Consider the following 18,417-nt stretch of genomic DNA (forward strand, 5'->3'; position numbering starts at 1 on the left):
ATTTGTCCCCTGTGCTGTTTCTAAATGTAATTTTTATGACAATGGAAGATCTCCAACTACTCTGTCCTATTGTGTCCGCTAAGCTGAAACATTCACAACCAAAGACTCTGCAGTCTTAAGTAGAATTCCACATGCGTTGGAAATCTTCAAATCTTTCGACCTTGCGGCAGCGCTAACCCTGGGCTACTTTAAGGGCCCAATTTTTAGTCTGGTGGTCAAAGACTTTCAGACTCGTGGAGGAACATCAGTGGTGGTCCTGTGGCCCTCCTATTATGAGGTGACCATTGTGACCGTCCACCGCTGTGCCGGCTGCGTCAGGGAACCACCATTCTCTGGCAGAAGCACAGTGCATAGGGCTATATAATATGTAAGGCTTGAACATTTTTGCACTTCCAATGCACAATGTCACAATGTAATGCAAACTTCGGTTGGCCTAAGTGGGGATGATAAAGGCACATGAAGTTTTTGACAGATTCCAGGTTTGGCAGACTCTATGTTTGAGGGAGGTTGAAAGCTTTCCCTTTATCACTACTTCTGCCAAACTCCTTGGGCTCCTGTGCTTTGCATCTCAATTCCCCCTTTTATTCCAAATGCTCCTCCAGGTCATTGGGTTCCTATACAGCTTTTTGCAGTCTTTGATGCTGCAGAGAGGGTGCTGCTACCCCACTCCCTAACAGAAGAGATGCATTGAGGGATGCCACAGCAAGCAGCACGGATCTAACTGTACGCTTGTGTGAAGATGTGTGTGACGGCTACATGCACACTTCTTTTCTTATCCGTGCCTTCGCCACATGCATTTGCTTCATCTTAATCAAGGGCTTCTCAAAGTGTTTTATTGGGTCTTTTAATATTTTGATACAGCAAAACAAAGCACATTTTTATATAAATATGAACTTACCCCTGAAATGTCTATGTATGTAAAACATTACCCAATATTACTCCAATTCTTCTGTGTAATCCCTAAGCCTTTTATGTTAAAAGGATGTCCATTGTGTCCTTTGAGGCTTGCATGTCATCTCCTCAGTCCAATGACTTTACAATAATCATATATTAAAAGAAAAACAAAACAACTCCAATTGGGGTCCGTTGTCTATCTACACAAAGTTTGATAACCTTGTGTCCACATAATTTCATCCTGCAGTAATATATTTAAGCAATTACAAAGATACAAAGAGAAGTTGATATTGCATAACTTACTATCAGACTAGATAGTAACATTATACTGACTATTAAGGTAAGGTAACAAAGAATAATCAAACTACTTATATCTATATGCATGAAACCATGTTTGTGTTTCCATAGACAAGTCTTCAATGCTCAGAGTCCGATATATACTGATCGCTTCTCTGACCTAGTATAGGATGCCAAACAGTTCCGAAAAAAAATGTCGTGGTTTGGTTAAAATTACTAAACTGAGATTGCAAATCCTGAATTCTTAGGCTGTCATTTTTGGAGCCCTGAGTCGCCATTTTGTTTTTTAAATTGTCCCAGCGGAGGAGTGCAGCCCATTAGATTGGATCAGGTTCCTTTGTTCTAAAGCTGACAGTGTGACGCCGTCTTCTTTTAGGCTGTGTTCCTTCTTGTTCAAACGGAGGCCAATGAAAGCCTCTGGTGTAGAAGCTGCTTTGACCACCGCCTATTTCTTCTGAGTCTGAATCTTCTTGCAGCGGGAATGAGAATATCTTATCTGGGTACACTTCACTTAGCTTCTCTTCAAAGAACATTTGCAGGTTTCTTCCAGCTTCTGCAACCTCCGAATCTGGCTGTAGTAAAAAGAGTAGCATGTGAGTGAGTTGTATGGGATCAATAAACAACAAAAATATATTTGGACCTCTATTTCATGGTTGCATGTAAGAACCTAACATAAAAGTTAGACCCGAAATTGTTGAGGTTAAAATGTGGTATGTTTCAATTATAAATACAGGAATTATATCTCAGCTCTTAGTAGCAATCCAATTATATCATTGTTTCATTTCCAATCTTAAATTCAATTTATAATTTAATCAGTATTAAAAACATAAAAGCAGATCATAAATTAGATACGAAACAATTCATCAACAGATACATAACATATATAAAACAAGATGCAACATTGCAAACAATCATAACAATAGATACATGTAAGTTCACGGAATTCACATATCCTTCTTGTTCCTGATCTCGCAGCTGACATAATGCTCTTTACACACAAGCACATCGAAGGATTTTCCAGTAGTTATAAAAACTAAAAAGCAGGTCTACACTGAATAAAGGTAGCACATAAAAGCACTGGGATACGAAATGTTATTCTAGGTGCCACACAAAACTTGCAAAAAAAGACAAAGTGCATTAAAGTTTGTAAAGAGATGAAATCTCAGGGATGTGGATTTAGAATATCAGAAGCCGACCTCCCCTTTGTGAATGTAAAAGGAAAATGCAAAATACCAATTCTAAAAAATGTTAGGAGGGAGTTACACCATGAATTCTGGGCATTAATTAAATGTGGTCCATAAAGTCCTGTGCTTAGATCAAAAACAATAATTTTGCAGTAGGCTTCAACATTGTTAAGGGCCTCTCTTTGGAATTTCTTTTTTTTCTATAAAAATATTTGCAGCCCATTTTCTGAACGTTTTGGTAATATTCTTGGGACTAGCAAAAAGAACAAGTCTGCATAAATCTTGACAAAGTGATTTAGCTTAGCCCTTTAGAGTTAAAGTGAAAATCCCGGGCTTCGCAGTTCTTGATTACCCATCTATTTAAGCCTACCCTTGGATTAGACCAGATAGATGACAATACCAAGAGCAGGGCAAACTGAATTCTGTCCTGTAAATAGGAAAGACCCAGCATTATATGAATAATGCGCACTGCTCTGCAGGACTGCAAGTGACCCCCCTGCAAAATCGGTTTCTGTCGGCCTGTAAGACTCAGGAGTCAGCAAAGCCCAATCCACAACATGGGAAGGAGACACACTTAGGTGCCAATTCCGATTTGGTAAAAACCCGGTACGAACCGTCGGACGGAGCCTTTTCTCCGTCCGACTCGTACCCGGTGCGAAATCCATCCGAAAATGCAAGTACGATTCCTACGGAAACACCATTTCCGTACGAATCGAACAAAACACCGACCGAACAGAATCGAAACACAATTCCGATCCTGAAAAGCGCCGACCTGACGTCGGTACGCATCCAGCCTACGTTTCACAAACCAGGAAGTACGATTCGAACCGACGTCATCCCGCACGGAAAATATTTACCGGCTGCCAAAAACTGCCGGGAAATCAGGACGACACACGCAAGGAGCAGCTGGACGCGACGAACAGACATGGACCCGAACCTACGTGCCATCCCTGCCCTCCTAGAAGTCCACCTGGCGTACAGGAACCGACGCAGACGCCGCAGAAGGTCAGCACAACAACCAGGGGCAAAGGGGGGGGCAGGGGCAGGACACACAACACCAACACATGGTACCAAATCACACATGGCCTGGACATACCTGACCATCAGGGCCTGGTCACTTCCAGGGGGTGGGGGCGAGGCCAGCAACGCAAGCGTCCGTCACAACGGAAGTGGATGGTCACGCGAACCGGTACGTACCCTACCCAGGCCGCAAGAGCGTGGGTACGGAACGTACCACGCGTCCCCCTACGTCACTCCATCAATGGCGGTACGGCCCGTACCCACGTCAGAAAGGCCTTGGTACGGCTCGTACCAGCATTGCTGGGGTCATGTAGGGGTACGCGTGGTACGACCCGTAGCCACGCCCCCAAGGCCTGTGTACGGTGCGGACCCCATGGCACCGCAACAATGGGGGGACGCACCGTACCCACCCACCAAAGGCATGGGTACGGGCCGTACCCAGGCACGCAGAGCGTGGGTAGGGGTATGTACGGACCGTACCCCCACCCGTGGAAGTACGGCCCGTACCCCCACCCGTGTATGTACGCCCCGATCCCCCACCCCAGCAGTGTATGTACGCCCCGACCCCCCACCCATGTATGTACGCACCGAACCCCCACCCCAGCAGTGTATGTACGCCCTGAACCCCCACCCGTGTATGTACGCACCGAACCACCACCCGTGTATGTATGCCCCGAACCCCCACCCCAGCAGTGTATGTACGCCCCGACCCCCCACCCGTGTATGTATGCACCGAACCCCCACCCCAGCAGTGTATGTACGCCCCGAACCCCCACCCGTGTATGTACGCACCGAACCACCACCCGTGTATGTACGCCTCGAACCCCCACCCCAGCAGTGTATGTACGCCCCGACCCCCCACCCGTGTATGTACGCACCGAACCCCCACCCCAGCAGTGTATGTACGCCCCGAACCCCCACCCGTGTATGTACGCACTGAACCCCCACCCCAGCAGTGTATGTACGCCCCGAACCCCCACCCGTGTATGTACGCACCGAACCCCCACCCCAGCAGTGTATGTACGCCCCGAACCCCCACCCGTGTATGTACGCACTGAACCCCCACCCCAGCAGTGTATGTACGCCCCGAACCCCCACCCGTGTATGTACGCCCCGAACCCCCACCCGTGTATGTACGCACCGAACCCCCACCCCAGCAGTGTATGTACGCCCCGAACCCCCACCCGTGTATGTACGCACCGAACCACCACCCGTGTATGTACGCCCCGAACCCCCACCCCAGCAGTGTATGTACGCCCCGAACCCCCACCCGTGTATGTACGCACCGAACCCCCACCCCAGCAGTGTATGTACGCCCCGAACCCCCACCCGTGTATGTACGCACCGAACCACCACCCGTGTATGTGCGCCCCGAACCCCCACCCCAGCAGTGTATGTACGCCCCGAACCCCCACCCGTGTATGTACGCACCTAACCTGCAATAAGAATGGTGTGTGCCTAACACCCCATGCAGTGCCCAGACATAGGAGGGGTGGGTGCAGAGTCCTCCCAGCAGTGCCCAGACACAGGAGGGGTGTGAGTAGAGTCCTCCCAGCAGTGGCCAGACGCAGGAGGGGTGGGTGCAGAGTCCTCCCAGCAGTGCCCAGACACAGGAGGGGTGGGTGCAGAGTCCTCCCAGCAGTAACCAGACACATGAGGGGTGTATGCAGAGTCCTCCCAACAGTGGCCAGACACAGGAGGGGTGTGTGTAGAGTCCTCCCAGCAGTGGCCAGACGCAGGAGGGGTGGGGGCAGAGTCCTCCCAGCAGTGCCCAGACACAGGAGGGGTGGGTGCAGAGTCCTCCCAGCAGTGCCCAGAGACAGGAGGGGTGTGTGTAGAGTCCTCCCAGCAGTGCCCAGACACAGGAGGGGTGGGTGCAGAGTCCTCCCAGCAGTGCCCAGAGACAGGAGGGGTGGGTGCCTAACACTCCCAGCAGTGCCCAGAGACAGGAGGGGTGGGTGCAGAGTCCTCCCAGCAGTGCCCTGAGACAGGAGGGGTGGGTGCAGAGTCCTCCCAGCAGTGCCCAGAGACAGGAGGGGTAGGTGCAGAGTCCTCCCAGCAGTGCCCAGACACAGGAGGGGTGGGTGCAGAGTCCTCCCAGCAGTGCCCAGAGACAGGAGGGGTGGGTGCCTAACACTCCCAGCAGTGCCCAGAGACAGGAGGGGTGGGTGCAGAGTCCTCCCAGCAGTGCCCAGACACAGGAGGGGTGGGTGCAGAGTCCTCCCAGCAGTGCCCAGAGACAGGAGGGGTGGGTGCAGAGTCCTCCCAGCAGTGCCCAGACACAGGAGGGGTGGGTGCAGAGTCCTCCCAGCAGTGCCCAGACATAGGACAATATACCCCATCAACAAGTTCAGTGACCAACAAGGGTGATACCCCAGATGCAGGTGGAGCCATCGCTGAGCCAGCATGGCTATATTGAAAGGCAACCCTCACACATCCAGGAAATGTAGACACAGCACAGCACAGCATTTGGGAGACACCCTGCAGGGAAAATGGCCTGCTCCACAGAGGATGGAACACACCTTGGGACAATGTCACCATACAGTGAGAGCAAACATGACCAAATACCATTGGCAGAGACCTTTGTGATGGCACGCAGATGGCAGGGTACACCCCATGAGCAGCACACTCCAACATTTCACAGACCCCTAACACATTATCACCACCCCAACTCAGGGAGCACCAGCACCAACAGCAAGTCCAGGAAAGCATCAGTGTGCAAAACCAAAAGAAAATGCTTTATTCAGCAGGAAAATATCTCTGAGAAAATGTCCACTATGTACAAGGGCCATGGGCCAGGCCAGCAGCAAAGTCCGGGAGGGGTACACATCGGGACGTGTCCCCCCTAGCTTGCCTGCACAGTTCACATGTCCATTTCATCCACAGAAGAGGGGGCATCAGGGGGGAGGGTGGAAACAGGCACCGCAGGGACAGGAGGGGCAAGGGTAGGTGTTGTGGGTGCAGGGAGGGATGATTCTGCCACAGGGGGGGTGCCAGCGCCAAAGGTGGAGGACAGAATGGCGCTGCACACGTCGGCAAGTTCCCCCAGCGACTCCCCCGCACCCAATCGAACCACAGGCCCCAAGGAGGGGGGGGGGCAGAGGGATGGGTCGCAGCGCCACTGGGGGAGGGTGTGGACAGGGTGGGGGACTCAACTCCCCTGGCCGGGTCCCGCCTCCACCGCTTGCGGGGTGGTGTCATCCTGGGGCTGGGGGGCACACTTGCAGTGGATGATGCTGTCACCGACTGTTGGCCAGGAGAGCTAAGGGGAGTGGATTTGGAGGGAGTGGGTTGTGTGGACTGCGGACTCCCACTGTGGCTGCATGTTGTACGTTTCCCCCCCGACCCAGTGGGTGTGCCTTCCTCACCCTGTGTGTGCGTGACAGGAGGTGTGCGCTTCGACTTCCCTGGTGGTGTGGTGCCTGTGTCTGTTGGGGTGCGTGCACGCTGACGTCTGGATGTGCGTGGGACAGGCACGGGAGTGGGAATTGTGGATGGTGCAGGGGTAGGGGGGGTAGGCAGCGCTGCAGGAGATCCAGTGCTGCAGTCAGTGTGGAGTCTATGGACCTCAGCAACTGCCGTTGGTCAGACTGCGCAGCCGACATGCCCTCCATGTATGCCTCCATCTGGGTCAGCACCTGGGTGTGGGCATGGAGGACATTTAGCATCGCAGTCTGACCAACCTGCAACTGCCTCAGGATGTCCACAGACTCCGCACTCACCGCAGCAGTGGTGACAGGGGCAGGGGGTGCGGTGCCTGGCAGGAAGGAGACATGTGGGGACCGAGCACGGAGGGAAGGGCCACGAGCACGTGGGAGGCCGGTGATGGAAACTGAGGTGGCGGGGGGATGTGGAGGGCTGCCTTCAGCTGGGTGGGCAGACTCCGCCACCTCTGGGAGCTCAGCCTCGGACCCGTCTGCGTCATAGTCTGTGTTGGCAGTCAACAGGTCCTCTGCCTCACTCCCCTCGGCCTCCGTGCCACTCCATGTGCCAGACAGGACAGCACTGCTGGCACTGGTGCTCAATCCCTCCTCCCGGTCCGTGCTAGTGTCTCCTTCCGTGTCCCCCGGCGATGCTGTGGGCAAGGTGAAGAGACAGGAGATAATCAGACACCTGTACACATATGTCACATGAGTCAAATATACATAGGTCACATTGCATAGCCTGAAAAGCAACAGGAGTTACACCTACAAAACCATGTACACATGTAGGCCATGGAACACACAGTTTGTCGACCCACCATGCCACTGAGAAACAATGGAGAGCATGACACAACAGCAAATCACTTCACTTCAAATTTTACAGAGGAGCCAGCCTCTGGGGACAAATGTGCACAGCATCTGCACCACACTGCGTCGTCAAAAAGGGATGAGCAGGAATCATATCCATTTACTCTTGGCACATGCTGCAAAGGCAATACATGAAACCATGCCAAACATGACTGGGTCACTGCACCTTGAGCGCATGTCCAGTCAAACATCACACACAGGCCAAACCCAGCAAGGAGGATGGAGCTTTTGACATGTAGGCCTTGTACGCACAAACCACCCACACCTGAGACAATCTCATTGAGACGGAGAAAGTATGTACACCTCTTACTCTGGGATGAAAACACATGGCCTCCACTAATTCATGACTGTACACACACTGCCCCTGGTGCGCCTGTCCACACATCATTGACAAGCAAACATCATCAGATTGTCTTAACAACACACACAGGTAATGCCCACTGTGAGTATGCACAAGCAAAATGGGTCCCCCTGTACAGTGGACACATGTAGCAACCTGTAGGTCATAACAGTTGAGCCCAGGGTACAATGCCACCCTACCCAACCCCTGGCGAAGACACAGTGAATGTCCATATTGTTGGATGACGCACATGATACCTAGGAAGAGGTGCCCCAGGGCACAGTAGTGCCCACACTCCTCCATGGTCCAGGATGGACATGACTGCAAATTAAGCAACCGTCCCTGCACTTAGCAGGCCTCCCACTCAGGCACATCATGTCAGAGGGCACACAATTGGACATGAATGCTGGAAGGCTGTACACTTTGGAGACACACCCCTATGTCGTGATTCACAAACATTGCCAAGTGACATGGACCCCACAATGACTGAAATTGGCCATGGCACACGCAAGGTCCCCAGACCTGTGACACATCACCCCCACACATGATGCGGCTAGCATTGGGCACCAGCATAAACTGCCTGCCTAAATAACCTTGTGCAAGAGTGGCTACACACAGACCAGGGAACACATGGCAAGGAGGGGAAGGGAGGGAGTGAGAACAGCACCGGGCTACTTTGGGGACAAGTTGACGCACTGCACAATCAAACCCTGGCAGTGTATCCATGCAACTGCGCACTTACATTGGCTGGGGACACACAACTGACACACATGTACCTACCCCCTTCCTGCTGCTGCTTCTCCTGTAGGCGCCTGTCCATATCGGGGAAGACCACCGCCAGCACACGCTTCTGGATGTGGGTCAGACGACGGCACCCACGGTTCTTACGGCTCTCAGGTGAGTCCCCCAGCAGGAGCCGTGCAATCCTCCTCGTCCAGCACCGGATGTCCTGCCAGCGTTTCCTCACCTGAGACAGGCTCCGCCTCCGACCCTCTGTACCCCTCACGGCACTGACGGCTTCCCTCCAGATCTCCCCCTTGGCAATGGCGCCTACCTGTGAGGATGCAAAAGTGAGAATACATTAATCCACATGAGCAAAGACACAGAGACACACATATAGAACAATCCTCTTTATGAACAGGCCATGGTATGCATGCAACTAATTGCACCTTTGTCATAGGGACATTATCCACTGTGGAAGGCCAAATGCACTACGTGCCATTGAAAGTACACGGGTGGCATGAGGGGTACCACACACTCACTGACCAGGGATCACACTGTGCCTCACAGGCTACACCAGGATTATGTACAGCACCTCACAGCAGTCACCTGCCCCAGCACACTGATGCTACCTCAGCAGAGTACACAGACACACACAGGTACAGGACAATCACATGGCATTGCCAACTGCGGGTACACACCTCACTCTGCCCATGTGCCAGTAGACGGGGGGTGTCACAGGTGTGGGGCTGGCTCAGCACGGCATGCACACAGCACTGCTCCCTGCTCACATCGGATGGCCAGGCTATATCCATCCCTCATGCTGCTTGTGTGCAACACTCCCCATATGCACTCACCCACATGACAGGGGACTTACACACACACCAATGTGCAGGGGACGAACACGGCCTTTGGACACTCACAGCACAGGTACACTGAACAAACACACATCCATGGGTACTGACACCTGTCACACTGGGGGGAACACAGGATCACATCAGGACTGTGGAAACAACATCCCCAGGAGGAGTATGCAGGCAGAATGTGGCATGCACCATGCATTCATTGTCACAGTAGGCACTATGCAAGTGAGGAGTGCACACAGGAAACACAGCATGCTCTGCATGGGTGACATGAGGCCTTCCACACCCTGGGACCCACTCTAAACAACAGTGCATGTCTGTCACACATGGACACAATGCCAGAAGTCACTGTCACACAAAAGGGGCACAGTCTAAGCTAGTGGAGTCTGCACTCACCTGAACCCCTGGTCGACCATACAGGCTCTGGAACTGTGGGAGGATCACATCTATCAGGGCAAGGTTCTCCTCCTGGGTGAATGGCTGTGACCTCTCCACAGTCCTGGACATGGTGCCAGAGGAATCACTATCAGCAGCAGTGGTCATGGATGAATGGATGTGCAGGCAAGTGCTCTCTCATGGGACCTGGCTGCCTTATATATGCCTGGCTGGCCTGTTCATGTACAGGAGTACAGATTGATTGGTCAGTCACATTTGCATCCTACGTTTCATCCAATCCCTTCAAACCTACCCCAGTGTGTGGCTTTGCATGGTTTCAGTTTTGATGATGATGTCAAGTCAACATCCACTTTGCAACAATGTAGATTCTTTCAAACTGACTTCTGCTGGGCACCTGGTGCTCAAATTCAAAAATCTAACTCAGTCTCCATGGCAACCATCATGCATTTAGGCCCTTATACTTGTCCCTCATGTGTCCCCTATGTGTTTTCATACATTTACACACAGGTACGGTGCGTTCCACGCCCTAGGGCACCCCACAAGCAGTGATATGGACCGTACACGCGCTTGTACGGTCCGGATCACAATATGGGCGCTGGCGTATGCGTACGCCACAGTAGTACGGACTGTACACGCGCTTGTACGGTCCGGATCACAATATGGGCGCTGGCGTATGCGTACGCCACAGTAGTACGGACTGTACACGCGCTTGTACGGTCCGGATCACAACATGGGCGCTGGCGTATGCGTACGCCACAGTAGTACGGACTGTACACGCGCTTGTACGGTCCGGATCACAATATGGGCGCTGGCGTATGCGTACGCCACAGTAGTACGGACTGTACACGCGCTTGTACGGTCCGGATCACAACATGGGCGCTGGCGTATGCGTACGCCACAGTAGTACGGACCGTACAAGCGCTTGTACGGTCCGTACTACTGTGGCGTACGCATACGCCAGCGCCCATGTTGTGATCCGGACCGTACAAGCGCGTGTACAGTCCGTACTACTGTGGCGTACGCATACGCCAGCGCCCATATTGTGATCCGGACCGTACAAGCGCGTGTACAGTCCGTACTACTGTGGCGTACGCATACGCCAGCGCCCAAATTGGCCCAGGGACCCTATACACGCACTCAGAGCGTATGTACGGTGCGTTTCACACCTGTCAGTGGTGACAGGCGGCACACAGACAGGAATGGAGCGGTCAGATTTTGCCATGGGTGGACACCAATGCATTGTCTGTGCAATACCACATGTGTGTGACACAGGTGTGTCAGGATGTGATGTGGCACTTTACCCCTGAGGTGTGGGCAAAGCATATGTACGGTGAGCTGTGTACACATGTCGTGTGTGATGGTGCGCATTGTACCACACATCCCCTGCACTCCTTTGACATGTGTGCATGTCGTACACACTAGTGGAGCCATGAGTCACTTGCATGTCCCAGTCACGGACACCCGCACCTGTCCCCTGATGCCAGGTACACGGAATATTACACATGACATGTGTATGGCTGCGTTGCACGCTGCAACCATGTCATGTGTGTGGCATGTGTTTCCATGATTTTGCTGTAGGTGTGTGGTCCAATGTTGCTGCTACCAACATGTGTCTGTGTATAGATGGCCATGGCACACTGTTCCGCACACCAGCCCACATATGTGATCTGCCATGAGGTGTGTATGTATGCAACTACACGGAGTATCAAAACAAGTACATATCCACATGCTCTCTATGTATGTTCTGTCTCGACATGTACTCCTCCAAGGCAATGTGTGTGGCCTGTCCTTTTCCTATGACATGTGACCAGTGCATATCGCATCCACCAACCTGTCTGTACCATACGCATACTACTTCTGCACATGTGTGGATGTCTGTGAATCCTGTGATGCGTGTGCATGTTCACTTACACTGGCCCACAGCTAGTCTCATGCCATGTCATCGTGAGCTTGCCCCACTCCGTTAGTGGCTGTCCCTTGGTAGGAGTGTCACCTGACTGGCGTACGTGTCCAGGAAATGTGGCACAGACCTGACTCAGAATGTGGCATTTGTGTATTGGCTGTGTAACATGTGCTCAGTGCATTGACAATGTCGTTGTACAGTGCTCACTCTTCGGTGTTCCTTCCATTTCACTGCAGGGCTCCGCCTCTCCCTCGACGTATGCCAGACATGGCTGCCCTGCATGAACGGGACTGTATACGCCGCTACAGATTCAGCCAACGGTTGATTGATGAGTTGACTGGCCGGCTGGAAGCACATCTCCTCCCGCGCCACAGGTATCCCAGTGCACTGACACCCAAGTTGAAGGTGATGGCAGCCCTACATTTCCTTGCCACGGGTACGTTCCAACATACCATTGCTGACGTCGGGGGCATGTCCCAGACGATGTTCAGCCGTGTTCTGCATGATTTCTTAGAGGCCATGTTGGTTCACCTGGATGAGTACATTAAATTCCCAATTCGTGAGCAGTTGACAGATGTCAAGCGTGAGTTCTATGCCCTGGGAGGGATGCCCCATGTCATTGGGTCCATAGATGGGACACATGTTGCGTTGGTACCACCACAGGCACAGGAGGTGGTGTATAGGAATCGCAAACATTATCACTCCATTAATGCCCTTGTGGTGTGTCTGTCCAACATGGTGATTTCACATGTCTGTGTTCGCTTTCCAGGATCAGCATACGATGCCTTCATCATGAGGCGTAGCAGGCTGCCTGAAATGATGCAGCAGCTGCGGAACGAGCGAGCATGTATTGTTGGTGGGTAGACTCTGGCAGTTCAGTGTTTGGCGTCATCTTCCAATCTCACTGCCTGTGCTGACACACTTCTGTCCATGATGTTTCCTTGTAGGGGACGCTGGCTATCCCAACATGCCATGGCTGATGACGCCTGTCCGCAACCCCAGCACGGCTGCCGAGCACCGCTACAACAACGCCCATGGGCGGACCAGGAGAGTCATTGAGAGGACGTTTGGACTTCTGAAGAGCCGATTCCGGTGCCTCCACAAGACCGGCGGAGCACTCCCATATGCCCCGGTGAAGGTGTGCAAGATCATCATCGTCTGCTGCATGCTGCACAACATGGCAGTGGAGGAAGCTGTTCCACTCATACTGGATCAAGATGACCAGGACCATCCACCCGTGGAGGATGAAGGCCTTGGTGACGGGGCAAGTGATGTGGAGGAGGAGGAGGCTGTGAAGGACATGCGGAGCCGGCTCATACGCAACTTCTTTGCTTAGTGGTGAGTTCCAGTGTCTGAGTGTGCACGCATTGGGCTGTGTGTGGCATGTGTTGCAATGTGTGTGTCCATCTGCATGTCTGCCAAGTGAGTCAGTGGTGTGTATTGAAGTGTCACTCGAGTGATGGCGCAATGGAAGGATGTTGTCAGAGAGTCATCATTGTCACCTGTCATGTTGACAACATGATACGTGTTGAGTACATGCTTGCGGATGTGCTCCTTTGGGCTGACTCCTTGTGTGTCTCTCTTCCACAGGTCCATGGGCATGCTGTCTGCTGGTGGCATTGTTGTGCTCCTGCTACTCCTCATGAACACAGCAACATGTGCTGATTCTGCGTCACATGCACGGGCAAGTTTGGAAATCTCCTTAGGGTTAGGGATGCCTCACGGCGTTTTGGGTGTGTAAATTGTTTGTAGTCTGTGTGCACTTCTCCGGTTCATGTGTGGTCAATTTGCATACATGTGGATCCTACATGGGGAACATGACATGGGGCAGGCTTCACCTGGAGCCATGGTCAGACTTGGTGACTGTCATGTGTCAGGGGATTGGGGATTGTGATGAGGCCATCAATGTGTGTAACACTGGCCTCGGAAACATACAGGTTGCACCGGGTTGACATGGTGTGTGATTGCTCCATCAGGGCCTCAATGGTGTATAGCAGCCTCTCCGTGGCAGCAGGGGGTGTTTAGCTGTTATCCGTCACTTGTGTGCCAGTTCAATGGAATACCAGCATCTGTGTTGCAATGGGGGGTGCCAGTGTTGCTCCCACATGTTCATCCACATGACCTGTGTATGTGTTGACAGAGTATCATTGTCATTCCAACACACATGACTAATAAATTTGTCCCTCTGTCTCCAAGGTGCCTCTTCCCTGTCAATGGTGGCCTGTTGCCACTGTGCGTGCGGCATGTCTGGCATAGTTTTCAGAGGTGGTGCATATGTGTCTATGTGTAGAGTGACAAGATGCTAGCGGTTTGTCAGGGAGTGGAAACTGTCTTATGCACAAGATGCACAGTTCCATCCACCTCAAGGCAAGAGAGACCATCCCCCAGGGCAACTACAACATCCGTGTCGAATCCTACCCTGCAGTCTACGGACATGTGCCTTACGACTCCCATGATACTTGTCCATATCCGGAGTGCATCTGCACAGCTCTGCTACTGCATCGGGCAACCAGGCCACATCAACGTCCAAACGGGATGGGGGGAATGATTCACAGCCAGCTGCAGGATGACCTTCTCGATCCACGCCCACACTCATGATGCAGCACACAACCCCAACACAACCATGTGGCACTGTGATCCAAAACTGCATTCTGGCATCTCCATGCATCCAACCTTCGCCTAGCCACCATTCTCAACATCCGCCTGACGCAAGCATGCAGGACATGGTAGGGACACATGTCTAGACATACCTGGGAGCGGCAAGCCAGGTCACTCCACATGATCCCTGACCTCTGCGCATGACTGTTGCTCCCCTGAATGTGTCTGTAGCCACAGTTGTGCGGGAACCACTCAGCTGGTTGGGCCCAGCACAGGTGAGTATGGTACTCCATGTCTGTATCAGATGATACATTGGGACCCATGTGTGTCCTGGGCAAGACTGAGACCCCACGGTTTGGATGGTTGGCGTTAATTCTGAGATCAGGCATGCTTTGACTTTACGACACACACATGTATTGTAATAATGCAGAATCACGGCATCATCTTGTAAGTGTGATTAATTTATTTGTGGTGGGGTACGGGTTTGTGGGGATGACAAGAGGTGCACAGCGGGAGTGTAGAATCCAAAGTTCACTGGGGGAGTTGGTATCCTTGCCGTAGCAAAATGTCAGAGTCCATGCCACAGTCTTCGTCAACATAGGTCAGACAGTGACCAGCAAGTCCATGTGGCAGAGGATGTCATGTGCTGCTATTGGGCCAGAGGGCCAGGTGCCAGGCCAGGTGACCTGGGAGATGGTGATGTTCTGCTGACTCTCACAGTCTTTTTCGTGGACGACCCACCTTCCTGCGGGGACCCTCGGAAGCAGGCCGTGACGATGTCTGTGACGCTCCGTCAGATGAATCCTCCTCCTCCTGATCCCTCCCTGTGTCTGGTAATGGCCTTCGCCTGGTGCCACAGGGAGGGTTGCCCATGTTGTCGGCAATCCGACGGAGTACACCGGTCATTTGGGTTTGCACCGCCACGAGCTCAGCCTGTCTATCCTCCATCCTTCCTTGGTGTTGCAGTTGACAGGCATGTTGCTGGGCTTGCAGGGTCTTCATCTCCTGGAGGGTCCCCTTGATGTCATTGAGGGTGGACGCAATCTGGTCCATGCCCCTGGTGTCACGCCGGTATGTATCCAGGATGTTGCTGACCTGGGACACTACCGGGTCCTGAGCTCCCTGGTCAGGTTCGCGCCTCCGCCGTCCTCCACTCCCGCCACCCCTGCCCACGTGCACCTGGCCTGCCGTTGTGGGCGCATCGGGTCTCCGGGACCCCTGAGGGATGGCATCTGCGTTGCCGCCTGCCTCCTCCTGGGTGCCCGGAGGACCGTGTCCCTCCTGGGCAGACTGGCTGTGTGGTCGTGTGCGGGCAGGGCTCCTGGACGTCTCCTGGGATGTGGCAGGAATGGGGGTGGTGGTTGGCACAGTTGTACCTGACGCAGGTGCTGCAGGTGGTTGGACACCAGAGGGGCCAGGTTGGTCTGGGTCATCCACGGAGTGGTGAGAGTCGTTGCTGGCGGTGGGGTCCTCATCCCGCAGAGCCTGGTCCTGTGAGACTTCCCCCCCAGTGTTGGGGGGTGATCGTCGACGTTGACCTGTGTGTGAGAGAGACAATGTTAACAGTGTTACATGTGGCATCCATGTTTCATGCATTTCTGATTTGGCACTCTTCCTCTGGGTAGTTGGATCTGTCTTGCATTCCTCTCACAGTGCACTTGTGCATGGGTATGTCCCTTGGCCACAGCTGTCAGGGCTTTACGCATGTGTGACACAATCTTAGTTGATGCATCTATTTGGGTACACAGTCAGCAGTGTGGTGTGCGGGCGTAGCGAGCCATGCAGAGGCGCCTTACGTGTTGCACTGTACGTGGCCAAATGGTGTTTTGCCAAGGCAATTTGATGTTGCAGGTAGGTGACTGAAGCATTTGTGACAGGGTTCTTACCGACACAGTGGGTGGGTATACTGGGTGTGTGGTTAGGTCTGTGCCTGCAGCACGGATGGACTCGTGCACAGATTGACACATGGACCGGTCTTCATCTACGGTAGGGGGGGGTTGAGGCACTGCCAGACCTTGTCTGCATGCACACAGTCCACCGGCTGACGAGTGGACATGGCCACACCACCCAAGGGTGATTTGGTCTCCCTGTGTCTCCCTTCCTCCCTCCCTCTGTCACCCTCCTCCCTCTGTCGGTCTCCCTCTGTCACCCTACTCCCTCCCTCTGTCTGTCTCCCTGTGTCCCCCTCTGTCTCCTTCCCTCTCATTCCCCCTCTCCCTCCCTCTATTTGTCACCCTCTGTCACCTCAGGCCAGCTTCCTGGGCACACACGGTTAGCCGGTCTTTGAATGGCCATTGGCTTGTTCATGTGAGTTAGTTCCTGTTCTCCGGGCACCCATTGGGCAGTGTGTCTGAGTGTAGGCTGCTGCTGTGGCGGTGTGTGCTGAGACTCTATCAGAGCGATGCATCTTCATTGTCTGCTGTTATGTGCAAATTGTGCCTTCAGACCCATGTCATCCTGCATGGCAGCCACCATTTGCAGGCAAGACAGTACTGTGTGGGTACACACAGTTTGTATGGCTGTGCCCTGGGCCATATGGGCTGAGGGCATTGTTGTGTGCTTGTGAGTTGCTCAATGTTAGTTTTGATGCCCCCACTCCCAGCATCGGCCACATCCTGTGTTGTGTTGGTGTTTTGTGTGGCCTGTGACTTGGCATGGCCCTGATTGATGCATGGGGCATGGAGGCGCTAGTGGCATGTGTGTGTTTGTGGAGTGTTGTTGTGTCCGGTGGTGGCTTGGGGGGGGTGGCATGCATGATTGATTGTGTATGGCATCCCCCCCATGTGAGGTGAGTTGTTTGTGTACTCACCAGGGTCTGGGAGTCCTGGTAGTCCGTGTAGTCCCTCCACCGCCAGCGTGGACATCACCTTCTCCTCCCAGGGATGGTATTGTACCGGTCTGGGGGGCGGCCCTCCTCCAGTGATGTTCCCCTGGTTGTGATTGTCAGTCATCTTCCTCTTGACCGTCCTCCGCAGATCGTACCACCTGGATTGGCACTCGTGCCTGGTCCTTCTGGTGGTCCCAACAGCATTCACAGAATCGACAATCCTCTGCCACATGGCCGTTTTTTCGGATATGCTGGTCTGTCTGACCAATGTCCCAAAGAGCTGTGGCTCGACTCTGAGGATTTCGTCGACAAGGATCTCCAGCTCCTCCTTTGTGAACTTTGGATTCTTGGTGGTGGACATGGCGTGGGGTGTGGGTGTGGATGGTTGTGGGGGTGTGGGTGTGGATGGTTGTGGGTGTGTGGGTGTGGTAGTGGAGGTGTGTGTGTGAATGTGATGAGGGGGTGTATGTGTAGGTGGTTGTGTGAAGGTATGCAAGTGTGAGGTTCAAGTATGGTGGTGTGGGTCGTCTGTGGGCTCTGGCAGCAGTGGGTCTGTTGCAAAGGCTCATGGTTTGTGTGTGTGGTCCATTTTTATTGGTCCATTTGTGGGTGTGGCTGTGTTTGAAATTTGTGTGGGTGTGTTATGAGGAGTGATTGAGTTTTGGGCCTCTGTTTGGCAGTTTGGCAGTTGCAGGTCAGTGTATGTGATGTTTGTGGGGTTGTTGGGCATGTTTGGTGGTGTGGGGAAACTCTAATTGACTCTCCTTGTGTAAATATGGTTTGTCCTGGTTCAGTACGTGTGTTTTTGGCGTCAGTACGGTACGTACATGCACTGGTGGGGGTACGGTCCGTACATTCCCTGGTGGGGTTTGGGTACGGCCGTACTTCCACGGGTGGTGGTTCGTTGCGTACATACACGGCTGGGGGTTAGGTGCGTACATACACGGCTGGGGGTTAGGTGCGTACATACACGGGTGGGGTGGGGGTTCGGTGCGTACATACACGGGTGGTGGTTGGGTGCGTACATACACGGGTGGGGTGGGGGTTCGGTGCGTACATACACGGCTGGGGGGGGTTCGGTGCGTA

At 53.2% G+C, this 18,417-nt stretch overlaps 1 protein-coding gene across 3 annotated transcripts in view; it reads right to left on the reverse strand.

Annotated features, from left to right (window-relative positions):
- Positions 1–828: 828 nt before the first annotated feature.
- The window catches only part of TRIM66 (tripartite motif containing 66), a 743,368-nt gene continuing 725,779 nt past the window's right edge, over positions 829–18,417 (reverse strand). For all 3 annotated transcript variants that reach the window (XM_085648127.1, XM_085648126.1, XM_085648128.1), the window contains exon 19: positions 829–1,763. In XM_085648127.1, the coding sequence (XP_085504253.1) occupies positions 1,509–1,763 (255 nt within the window). In that variant the 3' untranslated portion in view covers positions 829–1,508. The remainder of the gene's footprint in view (positions 1,764–18,417) is intronic.

Source organism: Triturus cristatus, chromosome 3_2 (assembly GCF_964204655.1).
Source record: "Triturus cristatus chromosome 3_2, aTriCri1.1, whole genome shotgun sequence".
In the NCBI taxonomy this organism is placed as follows: Eukaryota; Metazoa; Chordata; class Amphibia; order Caudata; family Salamandridae; genus Triturus; species Triturus cristatus.